The sequence below is a fragment of the Electrophorus electricus genome, chromosome 3 (genome assembly GCF_041902795.1).
Source record: "Electrophorus electricus isolate QZ-2024a chromosome 3, ASM4190279v1, whole genome shotgun sequence".
Classification (NCBI taxonomy): domain Eukaryota; kingdom Metazoa; phylum Chordata; class Actinopteri; order Gymnotiformes; family Gymnotidae; genus Electrophorus; species Electrophorus electricus.
The window spans coordinates 19,412,953-19,438,346 of NC_137499.1; the positions used below are offsets into that span (position 1 = coordinate 19,412,953).

The 25,394-nt window shown below is 46.1% G+C and overlaps 1 protein-coding gene across 2 annotated transcripts in view; it reads right to left on the reverse strand.

Moving 5' to 3' along the window:
- Positions 1 to 746: 746 nt before the first annotated feature.
- The window catches only part of mgat3b (beta-1,4-mannosyl-glycoprotein 4-beta-N-acetylglucosaminyltransferase b), a 32,137-nt gene continuing 7,489 nt past the window's right edge, over positions 747 to 25,394 (reverse strand). For both annotated transcript variants that reach the window (XM_081710485.1, XM_027014635.3), the window contains 2 exons: positions 7,522 to 7,888; positions 747 to 7,354 (listed from right to left, as the gene is read on the reverse strand). In XM_081710485.1, the coding sequence (XP_081566611.1) occupies positions 5,903 to 7,354; positions 7,522 to 7,887 (1,818 nt within the window). In that variant the 5' untranslated portion in view covers position 7,888 and the 3' untranslated portion in view covers positions 747 to 5,902. The remainder of the gene's footprint in view (positions 7,355 to 7,521; positions 7,889 to 25,394) is intronic.

Genomic DNA, 25,394 nt, shown 5'->3' on the forward strand with positions numbered 1-25,394 from the left:
ATCAAAGTACACATCATAGCTTTCACTAATGTACTAGTCCCTTCATGTTTCATTTTTACAATTACTTGTGCACATTTTTTTAAAGACTTGTATGAGGAAATATATGCAAATATGCAAAGTTTTAAGACATTTTTTGGCCACCAAAAATTGTTAAGACAATTCTCAATATTTCCTAGGTTTTTAGAGTTTGGCTAAATTCTATTGGCCATATATTGGTTTCAGGTGAAATACATAAGGAAGGTTGAAATATGTAGTACCATGAACATGAGCTCAGAAAGAGAGAAATCATCTCTTAAATGAAATCAATACGACCACGACTGCACGATGATCGCTGGTGGTTATACACTTCTATTTTTTAGCTATGTGATCTTTCCACTGCAAAACCAAGAACATCTCTACTGATTGAGTCCATCTAAACTTTGATGGAAATCTGTGTAAACTGGATTATTCCCCAAAACAAGTCCTTTAAAAACCAAAGTGAAAGGGCTGGCATAATTCTAACCACATAAAATTATTTAAAATGATAACATAGCACAGTCTTATCTGAACGTTCTTTAAATCTGCATTATTATCTCTGCATGATTGCATTTGTGAAAACCACAGTAATGTTGCATTCCCCATAAACTGTAGCCATTTTCTGAAATATTGTGAAATATTATCATTAAAAGGTCCCTGAAATAAGATTAGCTGTATTCTAAAATGGTCCTAAATGTTGGATAAAAAAAAAAAACTCCAAGGAAAAGTGATTATACAATTTTAAAATTAATTTATTATAGTTTCTTTGTCATAGAATTCATATTTTTTTTCTGTTTAGGTTAACATAGAGCCATTCATATACAGAACAAAAAAAAAGCTTAAAATGTACACCCTCATTACCAACAAAGGAGAAAAAAAATCCCTTTCTTCTGGAAAAGGTTCTGCCCGCTTTCTTGCAAATTCAACAGCTTCTGCCATTCCCTCCTGCAGCGGGGCACATTTTAGTGAAGTGGTCTGAACCCTCAATGAGATGCGCCAGAATGTGGGGATAAGAGGAGAAGATAGAACGTCAAGCAGGTGAAAACACGCGCGCACACACACACACACACACACACACACACACACACACACACACACACACAGACAGACGCACAATGATGCAGCTGGGTTGGTGAGTCCACTCTGCCATTTTCTCCCAAGGCGAAAAGGTGCCAAAGGCATGCCAGCATTGTTCAGGCATGGGTGACCAGAGCCACTTCTGTATGTCTGGAGCACCACAAAACCAGAAGGGACCTCAGTGCTGTCAGGTCGTAAGTGGCAACCCAGTGCTAAAAATCCTTAAGGAAAGTCTGGCAACCTAACTGTACAAAGTTTTAATAAGGTTTTTTAAAAAATTGTTTTCACGCGTTTATATACCCTAAAGGGTCTGTAGGATCTCTGGCCGCACCAGTTTACCAACAGTGCAGCAAGAAAGGCTCCTGCGGGCAGATGAGTGAAATCGCATTAACTGTGTCTCATGCCCTCTGGTGGCCACAGCCAGTCACAGCACAAAATTCAGAGTCATTTGCTCTGAAGACAGTCATGGTCTGGGACCAAGCTAATCAGTGCTACCTTCCTCAGTGGTAATGGCAAAACTGGCTTCAGGTCAGCTGGTGTGCCAGTCTGGTGAAAAATGTGGCAAATACCGGCAGTATTCTGAGATATGGATAAATGATGAATGTCAAAGACGACATTGGCGTAGCTCGATTTACAAAAAAAAAAAAAATGACTGAGTTTTATTAAAAAAACACAAAAAGCAAAAAAACCAAAACCAAAACAAAACAATAGCTGCCAGAAGCGGACTTCACTGAAGAGATATTACACTTACATATAATGAATAAAAAAACCCCAACAACTTTGATATCAAATGTGGCTTTTAGCAAGAAAGTAAAACCCTTAAATGAGGGTGATTTAGCAGACAGGAAGCACAGTGCCCGATTAGGTCTGTTCCACTGCGCTACAGGAAGAAGCTGCGCCCCCTCTCAGCTCTACTGCAACACATCTCCTGGCCCTCAGCAGGTTGTCTGAGCCTTCACCCATGTCCTTGTTAACGCAAGGTTCAGCTGAGAGAACTCAAGAGAACGCAAGTGCCTGTGTGTGTGTGTGTGTGTGTGTGTGTGTGTGCGCGCGCGCGTGCGGAGATGTATTAGACATCATCTGACTGGCACATGCTTACTCGCAAACACACACTACACATGTGCAGTGCACATCCTGCGTCATGTAATGATCATGAATGAGAATGGATGTGGACATGAACTAAAGCCAGGTGCTACAGCATGCGTGCCTGCGTACGTGTGTGTGTGTGTGTGTGCGTACACCATCTGTTGTTCAGTACATAAGCATTATTGCTGCCTTTGATCTGCTCTGTCAGAGCATATGGATTTGTCGACACACACACACACACACACACACACACACACACACACACACACACACACACACACACACACACACACACACCCCAAACACATCCTACCCACCCAAACACACTCAAGACACACCCCTCCCCACACATATATTCTTTCCATCCTTTCTTCATTTACCATTCAAATGTCCTCTCTAAGGTTTTAAATGCCTGATCTTTTCACATAGGTTTTGACTGCAAAATGCTTTCAGAAATGTAAAAAAGCTGCTTTTTAAAGTCTGGGTATTGACAGAAATCCCTGATAAACATTGGGACAAAAATAAATTCACAGGCAAACAAAAATATAAAATAAGTGCAAGTCCAGATATGTCTCAGTAATGTCATATCAACGTGTACAATTCCATTAAGGAGGAGTTGTAGTACAGGACAGTGCTTCAACATGACAAAACTAGAGCATCAGTCAGAGGAAACAAAAGACACAGAGGGAATAAAGACCGACACAGCCCCCGCCGCAACTAAAGCCTCGCTCGGTGTGCAGGTTTCCCTTTTTTATTCTGATAATAACTTAGATAATTCATGTAAACAGCAACAAGGACATTTACAACAGCAAAAAGTTCATTAATTATAAAAAACAAAACAAATCAAAACAAATAAAGCCCAAAAAGGGAGGATGTCCTGCAGAAAAGACAGGACCGAACAGGAGAGAGAGAGTGTGAGAGAGAGGGAGAGAGGGAGAGAGAGAGTGTGAGAGAGGGAGAGAGAGAGAGGCCGACCCCAGCGTGGCTTGCTTTTAAAAACTTTCTGGAATGGAGGATGTAACCAGCAGGAACCGTTGGTCTGGGCAACCTTGCATGAAATCAACCAACAGCAGTGATGCGGGGACCTGCTCTGGCCCTGACAAGCCGACGCTCGGGGCAACGGCACTTTAATGAGTGGGGAGTAATAACTGGCCTTGCCTTTTCAGTGCCTTAATTTCCAGTGACCATTTATTTTGCTTTTTTGTTGTTGTTGTTTTCTTTTCAGGGTGGGGGGGAAAGAAATCCAAGTAATTTGCTCTCATTCGCAACACTCTGTTTAAGACAATATCTGCTACCTGGATCATTTATAAGGCCTCTGTGATTCATTCCTGGCCTTTGTGAAGTGGGCCCTTTAATTAAAGAAGCATTCTTTAAATGCATCGGCCCTTCTCCTCTCTCCCTATCAGAATTCAGGGTGCTGCCAGTCATCTGATGATGACTCATGATTACCTCCCTGACCCCAGAGAGGAAAACAAACTCAGAAGTCTGGAGGAGGGCACATTTTGAGTCACTGCTACTGCTGAGGGGGCTTGCAGAGAGGAAGGTCACTCGGGCTGCTAACTGTGGGCTGGCACGGCCCTGTGGGGAGCCGGAGCCGGGGCCCGACTGAGTCACCCTCTGGCACGTGCGCGTGTCCGTGACGCGTGCCCACCGCCAGATCTAGGATCGTGGCTGTAAACACCACACGCTCAAGCACCGTGCCGAGCCCCACCCCCCGCAGATGTGCCTTAGAGGATGCCGCTTAAATGGTTCTCAATGATCTTCGGGCTGTGCCACTCATGCCGGTGGGGGAAGTTGGAAACCGCGCCGGCACAACAGAGAGACCAGAGACTGTAAGGGGTTTGTGGGTGCCAAGTCCAGAGCAGGTCTGAGACACGCCCCCTCCCCCACAATCTCTGCCACTCATTCTGAACAGGCGAGCTTGGCAGTGAGGAGAGGGCATTGCCATGGAAACAGCAGCCCAGGGCTCCCTGCGTAAGGTCGAGCGTGGTGCCAACCAGCCCCTGTAAAGCTCCAATGGTGGGGGAGGGGGGAAGGAGAGGTCTTTTGGGCACAGGTCGCTTGCCAACAGCTCCTTCTAACATGGAGGAGAGGTTATTTTTGGCCTGCTAGCCAGGGTCGCCCCAAGGAGCTGGCAAGGAATCCAGGAGTGAGTGAGTGCGTGTGTGTAGAGAGAACGTGCTGCACAAAAGGGAAGCGTTCGGAGTGGTGCAGGGAACATGGCCTTGCCCTTGGACTGCCCCTTGTGTGGTTTTGTTTTTAATAGAAAAGAAAACCCTCAACAATTTTGCTTTGCTCGCCTTCCCTGCACCTGGTGCTCATAAGCACTTTTTCTGGAGTATGGAGCCCAGCCTGCGTCTCTCACCCATTCTCACGCAAACCCACATACCCATACCCACACCCTTACACAAACAAACACAGGACGTGCACTTTCTAAACCCTTGTTGCAGAGGACGGTGACCTCACTGGAGTGTTTGCGTTCTGCTGTTCTCTCTCTCTTCCTGCCCCCCCACTGCTCAATGTCCACCCTCCCCTGATGCCATACTGCAGATGGCACATGAGACATCACCTTTTCCTCTGGGAGGAAGTTTGTGTCTGTGTGTGTGTCTGTGACAGAGAGAGAACTAGAGCCAGAGAGAGCGAGAAAGGGAGGAAAGTGTCTTAATCCTTCTCCTCCATGGTGATTTTTGAACTGAGATGTCTCGTGCTGTTGCGTGTCATCACCACCTGTGATGCAATCAAATCTGCTCTGAAGGGAAACACCCAACTTCCTTGCTGAGTGATCTCAGTTTTTTTTAAGTCTCTGTACACTTCCTGAGAGCTCGCAGATACAACACCTCACTGGCTTTACTGCACTCCGGAACACCAAACCCCCTGCTTCTCGGTATCAGTGTTCATAAACTGCCGTGAAACAGAAGAGCTGACCCAGGATCAGATGCCCCCCCCGCCGGCGCAGTTAAGGTCAAAATACACCCATCGCATGCCACGTCTGAAGTGACGTGTGCGCAAGCATGCTCAGTGCATCCCATGATCCCCAGTGCTGCAGTAACCCAAGACCTCACTGGGTCAACCCAATCAGACCCGAAATGGAACGAGGCCAGTCTCTCTCTCTCATACAGTAATCCCCTCATCTGTCCCCTCTACCCTACTCAGCCTCTTCAAAAGATTTCTCTCCAATGCACACGGATGTTTACTGAGTTTCTGCACGAACGATGAGTCATATATACGAATCACAGAAGCCGCATGTCAGTTTTTAGACTGAAGAAAACCTAAATCTTAATGATTAGTTTTAGTTGTATGTCACAAAAATTGATGTGCAAGCAAGAAAGTGTGCATTAAGGGCCATGATGCTCAGTCTGTCACACACACGTGCGCACGCACACACACACACGGGATCAGAGAGCAGTGAAACCAGCACAAACGGAACAGGCTCATACAGTCTCTCGAGCGATTCCGCATGTTTACTGGGCACACAAGAGAGGAAAAAGACCTGCACAGGACCCTGCGTGAGGTCTGATTTGTCCATACTCTTGAATGGTCTGATTGGATGGTGGTGGGTGACCTCTGGAGTCCAATGAAAGAGCAAGGGGAAAAAAATGAATGTAGGCAGAGGTCTATTCCCTCCCTCCCCCAAAAATCTTTCCTGGGACGCCCCCCCCCCCTTTTTTTTTGTTTTCCTCGTAATCCGAGCCGTCTTCCTTTAGAAGCTGGCACCACCACCAGCTTAGCCTCCACCCAGCGTCAACTGCTTGACGTAAGGGTTCTCCAACAGATAACGGTAGCGGTTGTAGTTGTCCAGCATGTGCCTGGGCGCATACATGTGCTCCTTTGGGTTCGACGGCGGGTACTCCTGCACGGTGCCATCGAACCAGCCGCCTGTGCGGATCAGCTCACGGATGTAGTTGAGGTCCCGCTTGTCCTCGTAGTCTCCCCAGCGCGGGAAGTCCCCGTTCTGGGCTGACACGAGCTTGAGGTGGATGCCCTCGGGTGTGAAGCACCAGGAGCAGTGCCAGCCAGCAAAGTGAATTGGGCTTCCCAGAGCCCACTGGACCAGGATGTGACCCGTGTCGTTCTCATACTTGCGGAAACCCGGCATGGTGTAGTACTCGCGGCGGCGCAGGCGGATGCCGTCGTTATCGTAGACGTTACGGAGCATGCCCAGGGTGCAGCCTGACACCACCTCCAGCGAGCCCAGCTGCTTCCAATAGAAGCCGTAGAGTGACTTGCGCATGTGGATGGCGAACGGCTCCGTCCAACCATCGAAGAGCTTGAGGAAGAGGATGCCTTCGCGTGCCGGGATCTCGTCGGCGTCGTTGATGAGGAAGACGTCGTCGGAGCGGGCGCCGCGCAGCCTCGTCATGCCGTTGCGAGTCAGGAATGTGCGCAGGTAGTCGTCCGCGATCCAACCGTCCTGCCGGCCGCCGTCGGGGAAGTGGTCGAGGAACACGTAGAGGATCTTGTGCCGCACATAGTTGTACGTGCCGTTGAGGAGCAGCCGCAGGAAGCCGAGTGACCGCCGCTCACCGTACGCCGTGAAGTTGGACTCGCACACCAAGAAGAGGTCCACGGCGTCGGCCAGCTCCCGGAAGCGCACGTGGAGCAGGTCGAACTCGTGGTTGACGTTGATGGCGTTGATAACACGGCGAGGGCGATCCCGTGGGGCCAGGCGCTCCCTGGTGGGCAGGTTGGAGTGTTGCACCAAGGTGGGCACGCCGCAGTACGGCCCGTGCCAGCCGGCGCGGCACACGCACTTCACCAGCCGTTTTCCCTTCCAGGGTTTGGACCGCATCGGGCTGGAGCCCTCCACCGGCCTCCCGCCGGTGCCTGGCTCCTCACCCGCCTGCAGTATCTTCCGCTGCAGCGATGCGGATGCAGTCGGTCGGCCTTTCCCTGCACCCCCGCCGTCATCCCGGGGGTGCGCTGCCTCCGTACCCTGCCGGAAGCACAGGGCTCCGGCTTTGGTCCGGACAAAGTAGGGGCCGTAGTCCTCTTTGAGGGTGAAGGTCCGCTTGTGTAAGTCGCCAAGGAATGTGATGGGGTCATGAGTGGACGCTGGTGGCTGAGGGCGGAACTCCTGTGATACCATACTGGGAGCGTTGGGCCTCAAGAGGTCAGGTCTCTGGTGGGGGGGGCTACTAGGGTTCCATACCATCATCTTCCCGTTGCCCTTCTTCTCCTACTCCACCAGAGTCGGTGGACAGAAAAGAACAGGGTTGGTTAAACTTTTCACAGGAGAAAATAAGACCAAAACTACTGAAGCAACAACTACTGTATGTACAGGGTATATATACGCCAAAATGCATCAGCTACAGAGTTCCAAGAGATCAACTACGTGAGTCTCACCAACTGGATGAGCTCCAGATCCTTGTGATGTGGCTCGTCTGGTCTTGCCCACGGCTGAGGCGCTCGCGGTTCCCCAGCCTTATCCAGCTCTGGGACTGCCCTGAACCCGTCGCCTGCCCGGGGCCTGACATAGGAGGGCCTCAGGGCTGGCGGCGGTGCCTCCTCCGGGGCGGCGCTGGTGAGCGGGGCAGCCCGCTCCCTCCAGAAGAAGCCCGTGACTATGATGAAGGACTTGATGTTGGGATAGGGCGCCGAGAGCTCCCGCAGCAATGAGACGTAGTGCAGGGCCTTGTAGTAGTGCAGGAAAGAGATGACGCACAAGCCCACAGTGCAGAGCAAGAACACCCTGTGACGTCGCATTTTCATCCTGAAAGGCGAGAGAGAGGGGGGGATTATTGGATACTGCGTTGACATGCACGGATGAACTGAAGCCACCACAAATGTCTCACACTGGAAGCTCATCTTAGTTCTCACTCATCATTTAAGGTGGACTCTTTTGCTGACAACCACACATTCGTCTACATTGTCCACATTGACCGAAGTCCACCTTAAGCATAATAGCCAGACAGCAGCAGAGACACCCAATCTGGCTGAAATAGCATCTGATACACAGGCTGAATGTCAAGTCGCTCTGGCCTGGAGCCCATGGCACTTTATTCTGGAGCTAAAGTTGGCGGGGTCAAATTTTTCATAGGGAGGTCAACCTCAGCCTGAGAAGAAGGATGGAGAGAGGGATGGAGAGAGAGATGATAAAAGAAGGGAAGGGACAACTCAAAGGAGAAAATTCCACAAGGACCAATGCCGGGGGGGGGGCTTGAAAACAAGAAAAAAAGGAAGAGAAAAATGCACACAGGAATGTGTTCCTGTGTTTTCTCTCGAAAACTACGAGAGAAAAGAAAAAAGGAGGCAAATATGAAAGAGGGAGAAGAGAAAGGAGGAAGAGGAAGTTTTGCTCTGCACTGGGCCCTCTCGCAAGTGCCCATTTCCTGTTTCTCTCTATATTTTCCATTTTTTTCTCGTCTTTTGTGCACGCCCCATCCTTTGTTCTCCGTCCGTATAGACTCGCTTGCCTTCCACCTTCCTCACGTGTGCGGCAACGGCATTGTGGGTGTTTAAGCACTTAGAGGCGAGTGAGGGGAGAGACAGAGGAAGAGAAAGTCAAGTCTGAACAAGCGTGACAGCATGAGCAAAACAACAAAAAAAAAACAAAACAAAAGCCCTTCTCGCGGTCCGTCCTGCTTCGACACGTAATGGTGCCCGCGTGGTGCGAGGGGGGAGAAAAACGAACATCTGGACAAAAAACGAATAATAAGAGAGCTCAAATAATTACTCGGATAAGAGGGTTATTATAATAATCCCACCGAGTAGAATAATGGATACAACGATGTCTTAGATTGCTGAAGAGAACTGCTGTGATGAGATCTCCTTTGGAGGAACGTTAAGTGCAAGCATTAAGTGAAGTTCGGCTGGCTGCAGTTAACCTCTGCATTGCAAAGACCATTTTGCAAAGCCACACTCAGAGTGGATTAAACTTGGCATGAGGCTCCTTCTCTTTTTCTTATCAGATTCTGCACGTGTGTTTGCTTGTGAGGCATGTGGGCAGTGGAGGGTGTCTGCAGAACTTTCTGAAGTCAGGCTGAGCAGCTTGGCAAGCACTTGCCCTACAAACTCCCCCCCTCCCCCCACAGGGACCCCCACTACAGATTCCTCCTCCGTAGGCCCCTCCCCTACAGCCTACAGCCACACAGGCATCCTCCCTAAAGGCTCCTCCCCCAGACTTATCCTATAAGCTCCTCCTTCACAGGGACTTCCCCTGTGGTACCCACAGGCCACAAACCAAGCACGTATAAGTAAGCTCCAACCAGGATCTATTTTTTTCCTTTACTCCTGTGATTATGAACTTGTGCTATGGTAAATCAGAGGCAAGCTCTATCTTGTGTATGTAATCACACTCATACTGTAAAAATGTACTGCTAAGACCCAAATGTGAAGGGTTTGCATTTGTTTATGGTATTTTTTTTTTTGCATATGCTGACCTCAGGAGGACTGGTGTTAAGCCCCCAGGACTCTGAATACTGCCAAGCATCCTGGCTTCAGGATCAAGAGCAGAAAAGCCCAAAAACACAATACAAACCTGTGGCTTCCAAACTCCACAAGAACATCCGCTCGTGCCACTGAGGAAAACATCACGACCCACCCGCTGCACACATCAGACGAGCCTCCACGTCTCCCTCCGGCAGCTTATTTATTTTCTGGAGCCACTTGTACTAATATTAACCTACCAAAAAGCAAAACCTTGGAATTGGCAAGAAGACCGTGGATCCACCATACAGGGAGTCGGCCGAATTAACAAACCAAATATTTAGACTGTGCTTTTGGCAGATCCTCTGATGATAAACAACACTCTGGCTGCATCAACTTGTGCCTGCGATGACTGGCTGAGACGTGACTGGATGGTGGTCCTCTGGGGAGGGGAAAGTGAGGAACGCGAGTCAGTGATGCAGGGTGCCAGCGTGGGTCTGGGGACACTGCTCCTAACGAAGCTCTGCGTCACACAGTAATCAGCGCGGGGGAGGAAGAGGCAGAAATCAACAAGAACAGCATTGTGGGCAACCATGGGAGAATTGGGGGAGGGGTTCCAACCAGCAGCCAAAATGGGACTTATCACAATATACCTCTTCAACAAACACAAACAAAAGTACAAAACACACACACACAGACCCACATAGTTGCCCCACTGTGGGCCACACACAGAGTTTCTTAACACGACAGCCACCCATTCAAAGCAAAATTGCAGAGCTGACACTGTTGCAGGAAGCATTCAAAACAATAGCACAACTCTGCAGGGCAAGCTTATGAAATGTCAAATTAACAACCTAAAATAACTCATTTCAAACCCAAAACATTTAACGTGTTGTGCATTTACAATCCAAAAAATAAATAAATAAATATATAAATATATATTAAAAAAATTCACATACTCCAAGCAGAGCAAACCCATTCTACAAGCAAAGGCAGTTTTCGGTAGAAAACTAGGTCACAAACCCAGCCTTTAGACAATGGCCCCGGTGGGGGTGGAATCGTCCAGAAATAGTTGGACTTTATTTAGGCTCGCAAAGACGAACAATTCTCTCTGCAGATGTGTCCACATTGACCTCTCCAATAGCATCCCCCACTCAAAGATGGAAAGATCATATGGTGTTCCAGGGCTGAACCCAGTGTTGAACCTAGGCTTCTGTGCTTCAAACCAGCTCTGCAGATACAGGCATTGGGTTCTCCACCCACCATCTCATATTCACTCTGTCATTGCATCTGGCTGTCAGCGGCATAAAGAAACTCACAAGGTCAAGTGTGATGAGACAATGCTGGGTTAATCAGGACACCGGCAAACACATGAATGTGGCAATCATGAGCATCGATCATCTGAATAATCTGGTGATTGATTTTAGCGACAAGCTTCATTGAAACTCTCCCTTTTAAAGCCTACCTGATCAACTCGCAAGGTGTAATTAAAACACAAAGCCCCTGAAGACATTTAACAAGTGTTTTATGCGGGAAATTGATGGTGCTGGTTGAGAATACTCTCTTACTCCCCAGCTGGTCCATGGACTGACATCACATTCCAGAATGAATGCCTGATTACCAATCTCCCCACTCTCCAAAACAGCAGGTACAGACTTGGCAGGGGAGCTTGCTGTGTTAGGGATCAACTATGCCCTATGCTGGTTCCAGCTGGATGCGTCTTCACGTTCCAGGGTGGCAGGAGGGTGAGCGAATTATTGTACAGCACCCCCCACCCCCATTGGCTATTTTATTAGGTACAAATTGTTAGTACTGGGCTAGAACTCCCTTTGCCTTCAGAACTGTTAACGCTTTGTGGCAGATTTAACAAGGTGCTGCAAAAATGCCTCAGAGATTTTGGTCCATATAGACATGACAGATTTATCGGCTCCACCTCCATGATATGAATTTCCCGTTCTACCACATTCCAAAAAGTTCCATCAGATTGAGATCTGCTGACTGTAAAGGCCATCTGAGTACAGTGAACTCACTGTCATGTTCAAGAAACCACTCAGATGATTTGAGCTTCGTGACATGGCGTGTAATCCTGTTGGAAGTAGCCATGAGAAGATGGGTACACTGTGGTCATCAAGGGATGGACATGGTCAGAAACAATATTCAGGTAGGCTGTGGCATTTATACAATCAATTTATATGAGGGGGACCAATGTGTATCAAGAAAGTACCCCCACAACATTATACCACCACCACAATCCTGAACCGTTGATACAATGCAAGATGGAGCCGTGCTTTCATGTTGTTTAAACCAAATTCTAAACCTACTATCCGAAATCGAGAATCATCAGACCAAGCAATGTTTTTCCAATCTTCTATTGTCCAATTTTGTAGCTTCAGTTGTTTGTTCTTAACTGACCAGAGAGACGTCCGGTGTGGTCTTCTGCTGCTGTAGCCCAGCTGCTTCAAGGTTCTAAGTGTTGTGTGTTGAGAGACGCCCTTTTGCACACCTTGGCTGTAATGACTGGTTACTTGAGTTCCTGTTGCCTTTCTATCAGCTCAAGCCAGTCTGGCATCAATGATGTAATTTAGGGCCAGAGAACTGTCGCTCACTGGATAGTTTCTCTTTTTTGAACCCTTCTCTGTAAACCCTAGAGAGAGTTGTGTGTAAAGTAGATCCCAGTAGATCAGCAGTTTCTGTAAATACTCAGGCCAGCCTGTCCAGCACCAACAACCATGCCATACTCAGTCCCTTAAATCACCTTTCATCCCCATTCAACTTCAGCAGGTCATCATGTCAACATGCCAAAACAACAATCTAGACTAAAGCTTAAAGCATATTCCAACCGCCCTACCCCCCATGCATCTATGCTGATGTGCACAAACAACTAGAGAGTTAAAGAAAGCCCTAAAGAGTTAGGGTCAGCAAACCACTGACACTGAACTTCACACAGTGTGAAATGGCGGCTTACTTTCAGCAGGGTCATTTCTCAAGAACATGACTGTGGTTTTCTTATGAACTGGGGTCAAACTGGTGGGTACTCTGCTGGTGAGTTTCTGCCTCTTCCTCTCAGAACTACACACAAACGTGTACGTGCACACCCCGACACCCGCTGCAGAACAAAAAACAGATGAAAATTATCTCTCAATCACACACACACACGCCGATGCCCACACATGGACTCTAAGCCTAGCATGCTGTCTAGACTTCCAGTTATAGCTTGTCCACAGGTGTGTCATTACTCATCAGACTGCGCTGTGAGCAGTGTAACTAAAAACGGAGGCACACTTGAGCATAGTCCTGCGCAGACCTTATCCAGCCAGGTTTCTCCTGGAGGCCCTTCCCCCACTATTACTGAGCAGAAGAGTTACAGGAATCAAAATCTTCTCCTTCATCTACATACCTGCATCACTTCAGCTAACCCTAAAGTCACCACACGCACGCACACACACAGTTTGATTAAAGTTACTCGGTCTGTTTGTGCATGCCATAAATGAGGCAGCACAGATGTTATTTGCTAAACCCTTTTAACTACATGTTTGAGGTTTTTCTGGCTTCCTGAAAACTACCCTTATAACACTATATGAATAGCAGCCACTCCCTACACTACTGACACTGTTCTTCACTCCAGTGACCCACTACTGACACTGCTCTTCACTGCACTATTGATGCACTCCCCACACTATTGACACTGCTCGTCACTCCAGTGACCCACTACTGACACTGCTCTTCACTGCACTATTGATGCACTCCCCACACTACTGATACTGCTCTTCACTCGTGACCCACTACTGACACTGCTCTTCACTGCACTATTGATGCACTCCCCACACTACTGACACTGCTCTTCACTTCACCAACACTCTACCGAGCCAATACTGACACTGCTCTTCACTTCACTAGCACACTACTGAGCCAATACTGACACTGCTCTTCACTGCACTATTGATGCACTCCCCACACTACTGATACTGCTCTTCACTCGTGACCCACTACTGACACTGCTCTTCACTGCACTATTGATGCACTCCCCACACTACTGACACTGCTCTTCACTTCACCAACACTCTACCGAGCCAATACTGACACTGCTCTTCACTTCACTAGCACACTACTGAGCCAATACTGACACTGCTCTTCACTGCAAAACTGATGCACTCCCTACAACTACTGATACTGCTCTTCACTTCACTAGCACACTACTGAGCCAATACTGACACTGCTCTTCACTCCAGTGACCCACTACTGACACTGCTCTTCACTGCACTATTGATGCACTCCCCACACTACTGACACTGCTCTTCACTTCACTAGCACACTACTGAGCCAGCCCCCTCCTGGCTCCACAGAGTAGAAGATCAAGAATGACAGAAGACAACTGCAGATGTTGCTGATGACTGAATGCAGTCACTCTTCACTGGCAATGTGGGTGCCCAAGCAACACACGACTAAAAAAAGACAAATAAAATTCATGAAATATTGAGATTTGTTAAAGTATCACATATTACATTACACTTACTAATGTAGCTATAGTGACCTGAGCAAAAACATGGGACGAGAGAAAGCAACGAGGAAAACTAGTCATAAATACAAAACACACACCCTTTCCCATTAGTAATGTTTTGCACAGAGCTCTGCAAGATCACCATGAGTCACTGCAGATGTTCAGTAAAGCCCACAGTTATCACAGACAAATGTCATCACAGGCTAGTTATCACAGGCTAATATCACTACAAACTATAGTAATGAGGCAAATATTTGCACAAACTAGGGGTCAAATAATGCTTTTCAGGGCTGATACTGATCATTTGTCATCATGGACACAGATCACTGATATTTGGTGCTGATATTCATTTACCTTAAGGTTCATGTTGCATATAAAAACAATGACTCTTAATATGTTGATTACTAGAACATTCTAAAAATAAACTGTTTTGAGCCTTAGTATAAAGGTAATTGAAATAGTAATAAAAATTTTAAAGTAATCTTTAAATAGATTAAAAAATGAATAACAATTAGATAACAACTTAAATAACTTAAAATGACAAAAATAGCTTCCCAAATCACAACATATATTTGCATAAATGTATTTCTACAGTATTAATAATGAGAAAAAAATCCGTTACAGAATTTCGTCAGTCGTCGCTACTGCTGTAGAAAGCACCGCCTTTCAGCATGGGCTTTGCTCCATTTAAATCGCATGCTGTATGTTTTTAAATCCAATACAGTTTGATTTCATAAAATGTATACATTTTCCCGCATTAATTAATCTAGAACAATTCCTGTTCTGAGTCAGTTTTCCTTCCGAGAGATCAAATACTGATGAAGGTTTGTATTAATGCTTCTGAATAAAACCATAGCCTATGTTAGTTTGGCTAGAGTGAACATGTGAAACGAAACGAAAAGAGCACCAACGACAGTGATCACCTCAGGGTGTGTGTGAGAGCGAGTAAAACCGTGACCGACCCCGTGGTGAGTGTTTGCCACCTGCGCCCTCTCCCCCTGCTTGCCGTAGTGGCGAGCGCAGGCGCTGCTGCCTTAGTCTATTTGCATGTTTCCTAAATATATAGCCTAAATTTCCAATCCTACACATTTACATGTAACATTTATATCAAACATTTGCATTTAATGTTTATATTAAACATTTATATAAAACTGGTACATGTACACCTGTTCTAGATTGAAATTGCGCCAAATGTTAAGGAATTGGCAACTAAAAAAAGAGTAGCAAGTTTTTTTTTAAGGTATAATAAAAATCGTATGTTTTAATTCTGACCGTAAAGAAGCGAGGCTTTTAAGCACGGTGTTACTCGGGTAAAGGTGTGTGTTTATCCAAAAGTTGGTGTGGCCGTTCGCAAGCCAGGGAGATGACGTAGGACTGCTTGTATCCATAGAGGCGGGGCAAATGCAGGCCACGCCCACACACACTTTCCATTCATTTGCATCATGCACTGCTCTATATTGTTTTTAAACTAAAACTGCAAATATTAATTTTTAAAAAGCTGTTGCGTAGTGGGTTGGACAACAGCAGGATTTCAAACCCTGTTCCAAGAGTTTACATGATTCCAGGACACAAAACGGATTAAAAAAACACCATAGTTAGTTTAAAGCTGCTGTGCCAGGTAGGTCGAAAAATGTATGAATTCTCAATCTGAGAATTTGTTGTAAAATGGCATCTAATTCCCAGGATACATTAGTTTAGCTAGTTAAGATATCTAGATTCTAGCTAGCTACATTAGCTTGCTCTAGGTTAGTTAGCTAGCGGCCTACCAAAAATAGCTTCCCAAGTCACAACATATATTTGCATAAATTTATTTCTGCAGTATTAATAATGCGAAAAAAAAATCCGTTACGGAATTTCGTCAGTAGTCGCTACTGCTGTAGAAAGCACCGCCTTTCAGCATGGGCTTTGCTCCATTTAAATCGCATGCTGTATGTTTTTGAATCCAATACAGTTTGATTTTATAAAATGTATACGTTTCATAATGTTGCAGAGACTAAATGGCTTATTTAGTCTCTTTCGAAACATTAGTCACTTTTAATAAAGCCTTCTGGAAAGAGCTCGGTTTAACCTTAGCGTTTAGCTAGCAGCCACCGTGGCTAACACTGAGGGACAAGTTTATAAGTATTTGATTCAGATACAGAGCAAGGAGGATATTGATAATAGTCCTAATAATATGCTGCTTAATAGAAGACTGTAAACCTGAGCATTTGGGTTAGCTAACATTAGCTATCTAGATGGCAATACTGCGTAGCTTAGCCTACCTGGTGATTCGGTCAGGTAACGGTACAAGTCAAAGTAAGTGATGGCGGGCCACTCTCTGGGGTCAGTTTTTACACTGATTTTGGGACAGAAAAGGGACATGTAGTTTTTCTATGTATCTGGCTGTTTCTTCAAGCAGAATTATATTGAAATAACCTGATGTTGATGCTTTATGTTAAAGCGGTTCCAAGACATGGAGTCCCACAATTGTTTTTGTTTCAGTGCCTTTTGTATTTCATAGAACATTTTCCCCCAGATGATACGATGTCAGAGCTGGTTTATGAGGAGCCTGTCCACTTCCTATTCCTGCTGTAGTATTAAAATACGACTGCTAAATATCAGAAGGCACCTGCCGGAGAGTCCTCACTGAATGGGAGCAAATGGTGCTAAATGCTACTCGGCGAGGATTTCCCAAAGAAACCTTTCCTGTATGTTTCCTTTTCTTCTACTGTAAATTGGTTTTGGACAGCAGGATACAAGCATTTCTACTACTCCAGCTTGCTCACCAATCAGCACTCAGTAGCGCTCACTGGCATCCTATAGCCCCAATCCCGTTTGCTGTAGTAAAAAAGGAAATACACAGGTAATTTCTCTTTGCAATTCTTTGTGTAATACATGTAAGTGTTGAGAAACTATTTAAATATTTAGTTTTTAGCTGTTTAGCTCAATTCAGCATCATTCATTTTGGACTCTCTCGCGGACACCTCTAGCGTCTGACAAACCTAGAAGACATTACATAGTGGCGACTTTCCTCTCTAGAAGTTTTCTGGTGCTGTGTTCTATCTCTATCAGAAGTGTTTGTTGGTTTGTACTCAGTGAGTCATACAGATTTGAAACAATTCAGAAACGCTGTGGGCAGGACATTGGACCAGACTACAGAAATGTGTGGGGTTTTTTTATTTTTTTTTTATCATGGTTGCATAATATGCACATACTTAACAAAAATGCTTTTATCAGCAAATAAACAATTTCAAGTGATGATTCCAATAATCAGGAAAATGCTGAATATCAGCTCTGATCCATCAGGTTGATGACCGGTTGACTCCTAAACAGCCTAGTTATCCCAGGCTAACATGATCACAAACTACGGTTATCTCAGGCTAACATGATCACAAACTACAGTTATCCCAGGCTAACACTGTAAGAGACATTGTGCTTGGGCCACTAAGAATTTCTATTCATTTCAATTTATTAATGCTTTACCATGTGACACAAATATTAATGTGTTCTCTCTCTCTCTCTGTCTCTCTCTCTCTCTCTCTTTTAGTTCCCTCTTCCTCTCTCCTTTCTCTCAAACACCTGCAAGGTGGAGTAGTGTGATGACTCATAAGAGCTAACCGTTTCCAAGACATGTAGAAACTGGTGCAGAAACTTCAGCAAACCAGCTCATCAACACTATACCACTAACCTTAGGAAACCCCACTACCACCCCTCACTCCCCACCCCACACTGTGTACCGCTGTGTCTATCCTTAATCCATCTGTTACGATGACAAGTGTCTGAGTGTCATGTGACTCATTTCGTTGGTAGTGTTTATATTTTATGGATGGAGGTCGTGGAGCTGTGTGTTTGTGTGTGACTGTGTGTCGTATTAACAGAGCTGCTGTTCAAAGGTACAGGCTCCGTCTTAATCTGCTGTGTCTGTCCCTTTCTCTCTCTGACACACACACACACACACACACACACACCCCCAGGAGAAACTTCAGACACGTTTTGCCAACCCAAGCCAACAGGCAGAATGCGAACATGTAAACATATGCACCATATGTAAATGAGGTGTGACAAGGGCAACGAGTGCAAACTAACCCAAGCTGCCACATTCACACTATTAACATGGACATACTTTGTTGGGGTTTCTCCACCTCGCACGCACCAATGTGACTGAAGGGGTTTTGCTGAGAAAACTTGCGTCTCAGATTAGCAGAGATTAGCTAGTCCTGGTTGGCGTAGCAGCCGATGTAGGTTTCCGGTGGTTGTGTCGTCTTCGCCCTTATTGTCGTTGCGAGGAATGTTTGGTTGTTTGGAGGTTGAGTGTTGAACTTGGCTTGCAGAATTGGGCTAGCATCGACCTGCGCGCAAGAAACGCTCATTTCACACTTCTGACCCAGCCCAACAAACTTGGGAATGTATAAATGTGGAAAAAAAACCTGATGATGAGCAGATAGCCATGAATGGTAGGAAAGAGAGTGATGAAGACAATAAGCATTTAAACACATAGATAAGTAAAGAACAAAACAGATACAGAATGGGAGAGAGAGAACGAGCACGAGGAGGAGAAAGAAATGGGACAGGGTTCCGGAAAGGATGGCAAACATCAACCTGGCCGGGAAAAGGGGACAAAAGAAGGAAAGGAGGATGGCACGATAACGAGGGGAAATGTGGTCAGACAGCAGACATTAATCCGGTTATATAAACCACCTACAAAGAGCAAACGGAATGACAAGGGAGAATCAGTGAACCAGAGAGAATGAGGGAGAGAGAGGCCCAGTGTTTTGTGACCGTTCATGCGATAGAACCGGTCTTTGTTTGGATCAGAAACGGGCCACAGAGGAGACCTTTGCACTGTGAAGGAATATGAACTTTCTGCTGTGTGGGGTCAGGTGCAGCGCAGGGGCGGGATACACACAGCACAGAAGGGGACGTGCATGATCGCACGGGCTGTACACCTGGGGTCGGAAAAGTGCATTTTAGCCCACGTCCTTATGCATACTGAAATAAGGAAGTTAGTGGAGTTCCATTTTTTCTCAACACATTTTTGTGATGACAGAAACCAAGTTCATATTCTGTTGATGCTTTTGAAATCAAATATTACTGAGAAAAATAAATGCGGTCTGAGCAAATAATCGTGATCAATTATGTAGTGATCGTGAGAGGTCTACACAAGTGACCTTTTCATACACACAGCAAGTTCTCCAAGAAACACACCTGAACGTATGAACATAGCTCATTCACATAGCCTGAGTGAGCTTTGTTTTGTCAGACATTTAACTCACTCGACTATGGCACACACACACAGCTTGTACTCTCTGCACTGGTGGTGGGAGTAAATAAGTTGCTTATTTGTTTGCACGAGTTTAAACCTCTTTATAGCAACGTGCCACAACCACGCGTCCTTTGCGTTTTGAGCAACCTGGTTTAGGCTCAAGAAAGCTATGCTTAGTGTTTATGTAGTACTGTCAGCATGAGAACATCATGAGAACATACCGGGTACAGTGGAGTAATTCCATACAGCCAATACACTGCTGCTGTTTTACAAATAACCACAAATGCCATAACCAAAATAAACGTGTGAAAACAAACTGCACTATAGAGCTCATCACAACCTTATTGCACTGGATACAGACTGAATCAGGGCCACCAATATCCTTTAAAAGATGAAACAAAGCCTTCTGTGGATATCATCACAATGTTAGTGTGTTAACATTGAACCACTTTTAACATATTTGGCACAGAATATAAGGATACACTTTCAAGCCCTTCACTTCTGTATGTTCAGCAGAAGAGCCCAAAAGAAGGATCATCTTCAGCGCTAAAAAGCTATTTCCTGCTAGATAACAGCCCATTTTCTCAATCGGAGTGTTCAGAGTGTTTCAGTGTCGCTTGGGTGACGTGACTCCTGAAAGCCAGGCTTGGAGCAGGAGCAGGTCGCAGGAGGCCAGGGCACCACCCCCATCCTGGGAAACCCTGTCCACGCAGCTGTGGACGGACCGGGCAGGCATCTTGGTGCTCGCATCGTCTTGTTTGGAGCTAGTGTGTTAATCTGCCCGCTCTACTGCAGATCTCTGCCCTCAGGGGTGGGAGAAAATTATTGTTACCATTCCCTCCGCTCTTGTATATTTGGTTGAATGCAGGAGTTGTGTAGGGCAAAGCCTAACCTGTGTAGTGCCAGGACCATCAAATACTCCCTCTGTCTCTCACATTGTCTCTCTCTGTCTACCTGGGAACTATAATTCATGAATTATATTTTGCAATAAGGCCCAGCAAGTTATAGATTTACCCTGAAGTGCACAGTCAATGTCTCCACATTGGGCTGTGGGTACATAAGTTTAGACTAAACTGTTGTTTAAAAAGCTGACACTGTCAAAATGTCACGTGTAGCTGTAGTCATATGACACAAGTTTAAAGGCTCTTAAGAGACTTTTCGCAGTGTTTGGCGAAAATTTTGGTGGTTTTAGAAAGCCTCTACCCCGGCCTCGTGCAGTGCTTCTCTAGTTACTCGGTTCCTAGTGGTGATCTGCTAAAATGGCTCTGTCACCATTGCCAAATGTAATTGGCTGATTAATTTTCCCATGAATATTGCATATGGAGAGGCCATTTTGAGCAATATAGCTTCCCAAGGGATGGAGAAGAGTTACCTCATCTGTAGTGACTCTGAAACACAAGACACACAATGTTGCAACTCACCAAGAAGAGGATTCAAGGACACACACATACAGTGCCAGAAGGAAACCAAAACGTGTATGAAGCTGTGACAGATGCAAAGCCAAAATGTACTAAAAGAAAAAAATATATGCATGAACTGCTAACAGCTCTTCTGCACCACCATCACAGTGTTTACGAAGAAGCCTGTTAATACATGAAAAACATACCGCCATTTCTGAAAAAACCTATTAATTCACTAACCATCCCCCGCCATAACGTTTACGAAGAAATTGTTAGTATAATGAAAAACATAATGGCCTTTAAGAAGAAATCTGTCAAAACTCTCCCTCTCTCTCTGTCTTACGAATGTGATCCATCGGTGTGCTGAAACACCCGCCTCTCTCAGTAGGAGAGGAGGGTACCGGAGACAGGAGACTCAAGTTTGACCCAAGCAGTTAAGAATAAGCCTCTTCCTCTCCATCTCTCCTTCCTGTTTTCTTTTTCCTCCCACCATCTCCACCCATGTACCATCTCTCTTCCGCCATCTCTCCATTCTGCCACCGATGTCAGAGCTTCTTAGTCGGTGGCTCCCTCTGAAACAACTTCTCAGATGGTGTTCCGGACCCTCCACAGCTGAACCAACTTTCCCAGCCTGGCCAAAGGTCCGCACCACTGCCCAGGCTAGTGTTTTCCCTGCTCCAGGACGTCTCCCATGGGGTCCGGTGATCAGTTAACATGCAGAATCACCGCTGTGTGATGGGGGGAGGGGGGGTTGTTTGTGCGTGGAAGTGAGGTAATGCCACAATGGATAAATTTTAACCATGTCAGAGCTGTGGTCTCAGTCACCGTGTGTAATGAGAACATCAGCTTACTACTATGCCATGTTGTTCCGTTAAAGTGGTTAAAAATGAGCCGAGAGAGACAGAGGCAGATATGAAAGTTGAACTAAAACTTTTTCAGTTGAATTTCAAATACAACCACAGGGTAACATGTTCAACAATACCAATGTTTCCTGTCAGCAGTGATACACATCACAGTGTCAGCATGACTTTTTTCATTATCTTTACATAACACCCATCATCAGCATGCAGGGAGCTTCTCCATTTTACAGATGCAGTTGATGGCCCTTGATTTTTTCCATACAACAGCTCATAATCTGCTCCATCATATGTCAACCAGAGCTGATGATAAAGAATCACACTCGGTGTGTGAGTTCTCTGTTCAGCCGCCTACACTGAGCCCAAAAATTTCGACTGAATCGGAGATCTAGCTGTGACACTCTGAGAACAAGAGGGTGTTTGTGTATTTGCGCAAAGTGTGAGAACAGGGATGCAAGCACGTCAGTTTATGAGTGGATACAAGTGGAAATGTGTGTGTGTGTGTGTGTGTGTGCGTGCGTGCCTGTGTGAGTGTGTGGGTGTATGTGAAAAGAGCTGGCCATTGGTTGTGGCATTTTGTATCTGTTGGGTTACTGTGAAAGAGTAAGTTGGTGTCTGTTTGTGTGTGTGTGTGTGTTTATCACGCGTACATTTGTCATCGGCTATCTTTATTCTGAATCATGCTTAGCAGTTGGTGCCAGTGCGTGCCAACAAAGCTTGTACCATGCCAAAGAGATTTTGCCATGCCAGCTCTGGAAGTGAAGGAACAGAGCAATGCCAGCTCCAGTGCCCCAAATGCGAAAACGGGGCACAGGATGCGTACACGCACGCAACTGTGTGTGTAGGCCAACGAGGCAACTCTGAAAGAGGCCAACAACAGCACGCCTGCCCCCCGCATAGCTGACGGCCCACCTGGACCCGATCACGCGTAGCATCTGTGCCTGTCACTACGGCAACGCATGTCAGCCGCTGCCCCGTGGTCAGGCAGGTCCTGGACCCAGGAGCTGTCTACATGTGTGTGTTTGTTCTAAGTCTGCCTATCTGTCTTCTAACTGCCACTATGGACATAGTTGTACAATGAAGCCCATTCTCTTGGCTTGCTGGCGTGGCCAAGCTCGAATATCTCGTCCAATCACAGCTCCCCTCTGTCCATACAACAGGCTCCTTCTCTCCCGTAATTTAGCCTATCACACAGAGCCTCTCCATCTCGCCTACCTTTTCCATTCTACCTCAGGTCTTTCCTTGACTTTTTGCTGAAGCTTATTTGATGTGAAAAACTATGGCGGGGGGGAAAAAAAAAGGTTTATCAACAAACCAGACGTGCTGAGATAAAGCAGTAATATTCATCACCCTGGACCATGCAGGACAGCGAAGGTTTCAACATGCATATCTCTGGCTTCTTCATTCCCACTCTCCTAATGCCCTTCCTACTGTATGCTGAAAACAAAACTAGCCTAGGGGATTGGCGCAGTGTCATTTTCCCAAAACAGAAGGGTCTGCCAGCCTTACCTGGTATTCCCATTATCCTCAACAACAGCCTCTAGCACGACACAGCCACCCTGAATTGTTTTGTGAAAAATGACACTGTCCTCCTGTTTCCACAGGACAGCGTTGACCCAGGATCAGCCCCTCGCCCTTCCACACTCACCTTAATCATCAACCCTAACAGGCAAAGCCGACCTGGGAACAGGGGCCCCTCTCAGGTGTCCCCTGGCAAAGCACGGAGTCGTGGATCTGCGGCATTACGCGAGGTGCTGACGGATGTTCCGGTAGGGTGTGCGGAGAGAGTGCAGCTTCAGGCCCGAAGAAAATACAGAATGAGGTGGCAGGCCAGAGATGGAGCCGTTATTCCTCGGCACTGCAGGTGGCTTATAGAAACCCAGCTGAGATCAACTGATGATGTCTTAATAGCTCTGTGTGGTAAGAGGCCCACAGCGGGGCCACTTTCACTTTTCGTAAAGTGGAGAAGCGACGGATGTACTAATAGAGCTGGCACCAGAAGACCTACGAGTCAACAGAACCTCCGCTGACGATAAACAGAGGCGAGCAGAAACATCAACCGCGTACGTTACTGCAGCACTTAACCTTTAGGTGTGATTCTTGTATTTAAAATAAAGAAAAACACACACACACACACACACACACAGCAAATGAACAAACAAAATTGTAAAAAAATAAATAAATCAATTCTCACGTTATCAAACGTAGTTTTTAGGCTCTCTCATCACTACCCATGCCAGTCAGAGGAAGAAATACCAGAGGGCTCCATATAAACCTATAATACCCAGAAATCTGTAACATTACCCTTATGAAGACCATAGTTTAGCTGAAGAACCTCTTGGCAGAAGTGGCCTCTGCTTGTGCTGAATGGACTGAATTCCACATTCATGTTTGGGAGGCACGTACTAAATGTACCGAACTTGAGAGGTACGTACTGAACGCATAGACGCTCCACCTAAATGCTGCCATGAAACGCTGCTCCACCTGAATGCATAGACGCTCCACCTAAAAGCTACCACGCTGCAGTGAGACTCAGAGAGCCGTCACCGCGGGTCGAGGTGCACGGTCAGGTCCTAGCCGCATCCTGACCTATTTGGAGCTGATGAAGGACCTCAACCCAAAACAGCCTGTTTCTGCTGAGCACGGTGGTACTACAGTAATCGCTCCAACCCAATAAGAACAAGAGTCAAACTGAGAGATTCTCTGCCGTGGGGTCAACTCGAGGCCAAGCGGAGGCATCTGGGCGGCCCTGTGTTACACAGGCAGAAAGAGAGAGAGAGAGCGAGAGCACCAAGCGAGGGATGCGCAGTGGCTCAAACAAAGGAGCGAGCAGAAAAAGCCATATAAGGAGGCGGTCTGAAGAGGGACAGCATTCAGTGCTGATAGGGCTGGGCTGGTACACTACACAACTGTTTCGCACAGACTTGGTCTCCAGTGCTGCAACAGTAGCTGGTTACTTGGCAGTATTACGAATGACTGCTATGGTTGCAATATCGGGGTGCTGTTCTCCCTGTCAGGGGCTGCTGTCAGGGGTGCTGGCATGTGCTGCTCTTGTGCAAGGTTTTCACGGCTTGGAAGTCATGCCCAGCCCTCAGGAACACACAGGCCACCAATCCATGGAGAATAACAACAGTAAGGAACAAGCGTACACACACGAGTAATTTGAAACAGATTATGCACGTTATTGAAGGAGTGCAAGGAAAATAACTATCCATTACAAATAAGGTGGATGCCATATTTCCAGGGTTTATTAAAATAAAATAAAAAAAAAAAAAGACAGAATAGCTAAGTGCATATTTCAGAATTAACTGGCAAACATCTTGTTTTAAATAAAAATCCCTGTAACTGCCCCTTTGATTCAACAAATCATAGCACACACGTAAGTCTGTTTGTGTGAACTGTAAAGCGACCTTGGGTTCCTTGAAAGGCGCTATATGAATATAACTTCATTCATTCATTCATTCACATAAAATATTAGACTGGACCCAGTGCCCCTTCTTTAGGACCTAATCATCCTTTACCCTCTTTAGCACCTGCTAGGGTCACTGAACCAACTTCAAGGTCTTGATTTTCAGATAATTACATCACCTGGGGAGAGAGGGGCACCAGACTAGAGGTCTATGGGCAATCCCAATCAGTCGTTTTCTTCTAGCTAGTTGGTCACATGTCGGGTTTGCTGTCTTCTTCTGACGTGGGAAACCTATCGCACTTGACTCAGAAACCAACCTGTTCTGAATCCCAGCATTTCTGTGAAATTGATGAATTGCTTAGACTAAGAGCCCTGTGATTCACCCACTAATAGCTTGCATCAGGGGTTAAAAATGTTTATAGCAGCTTAAACAAATAGTAATTAT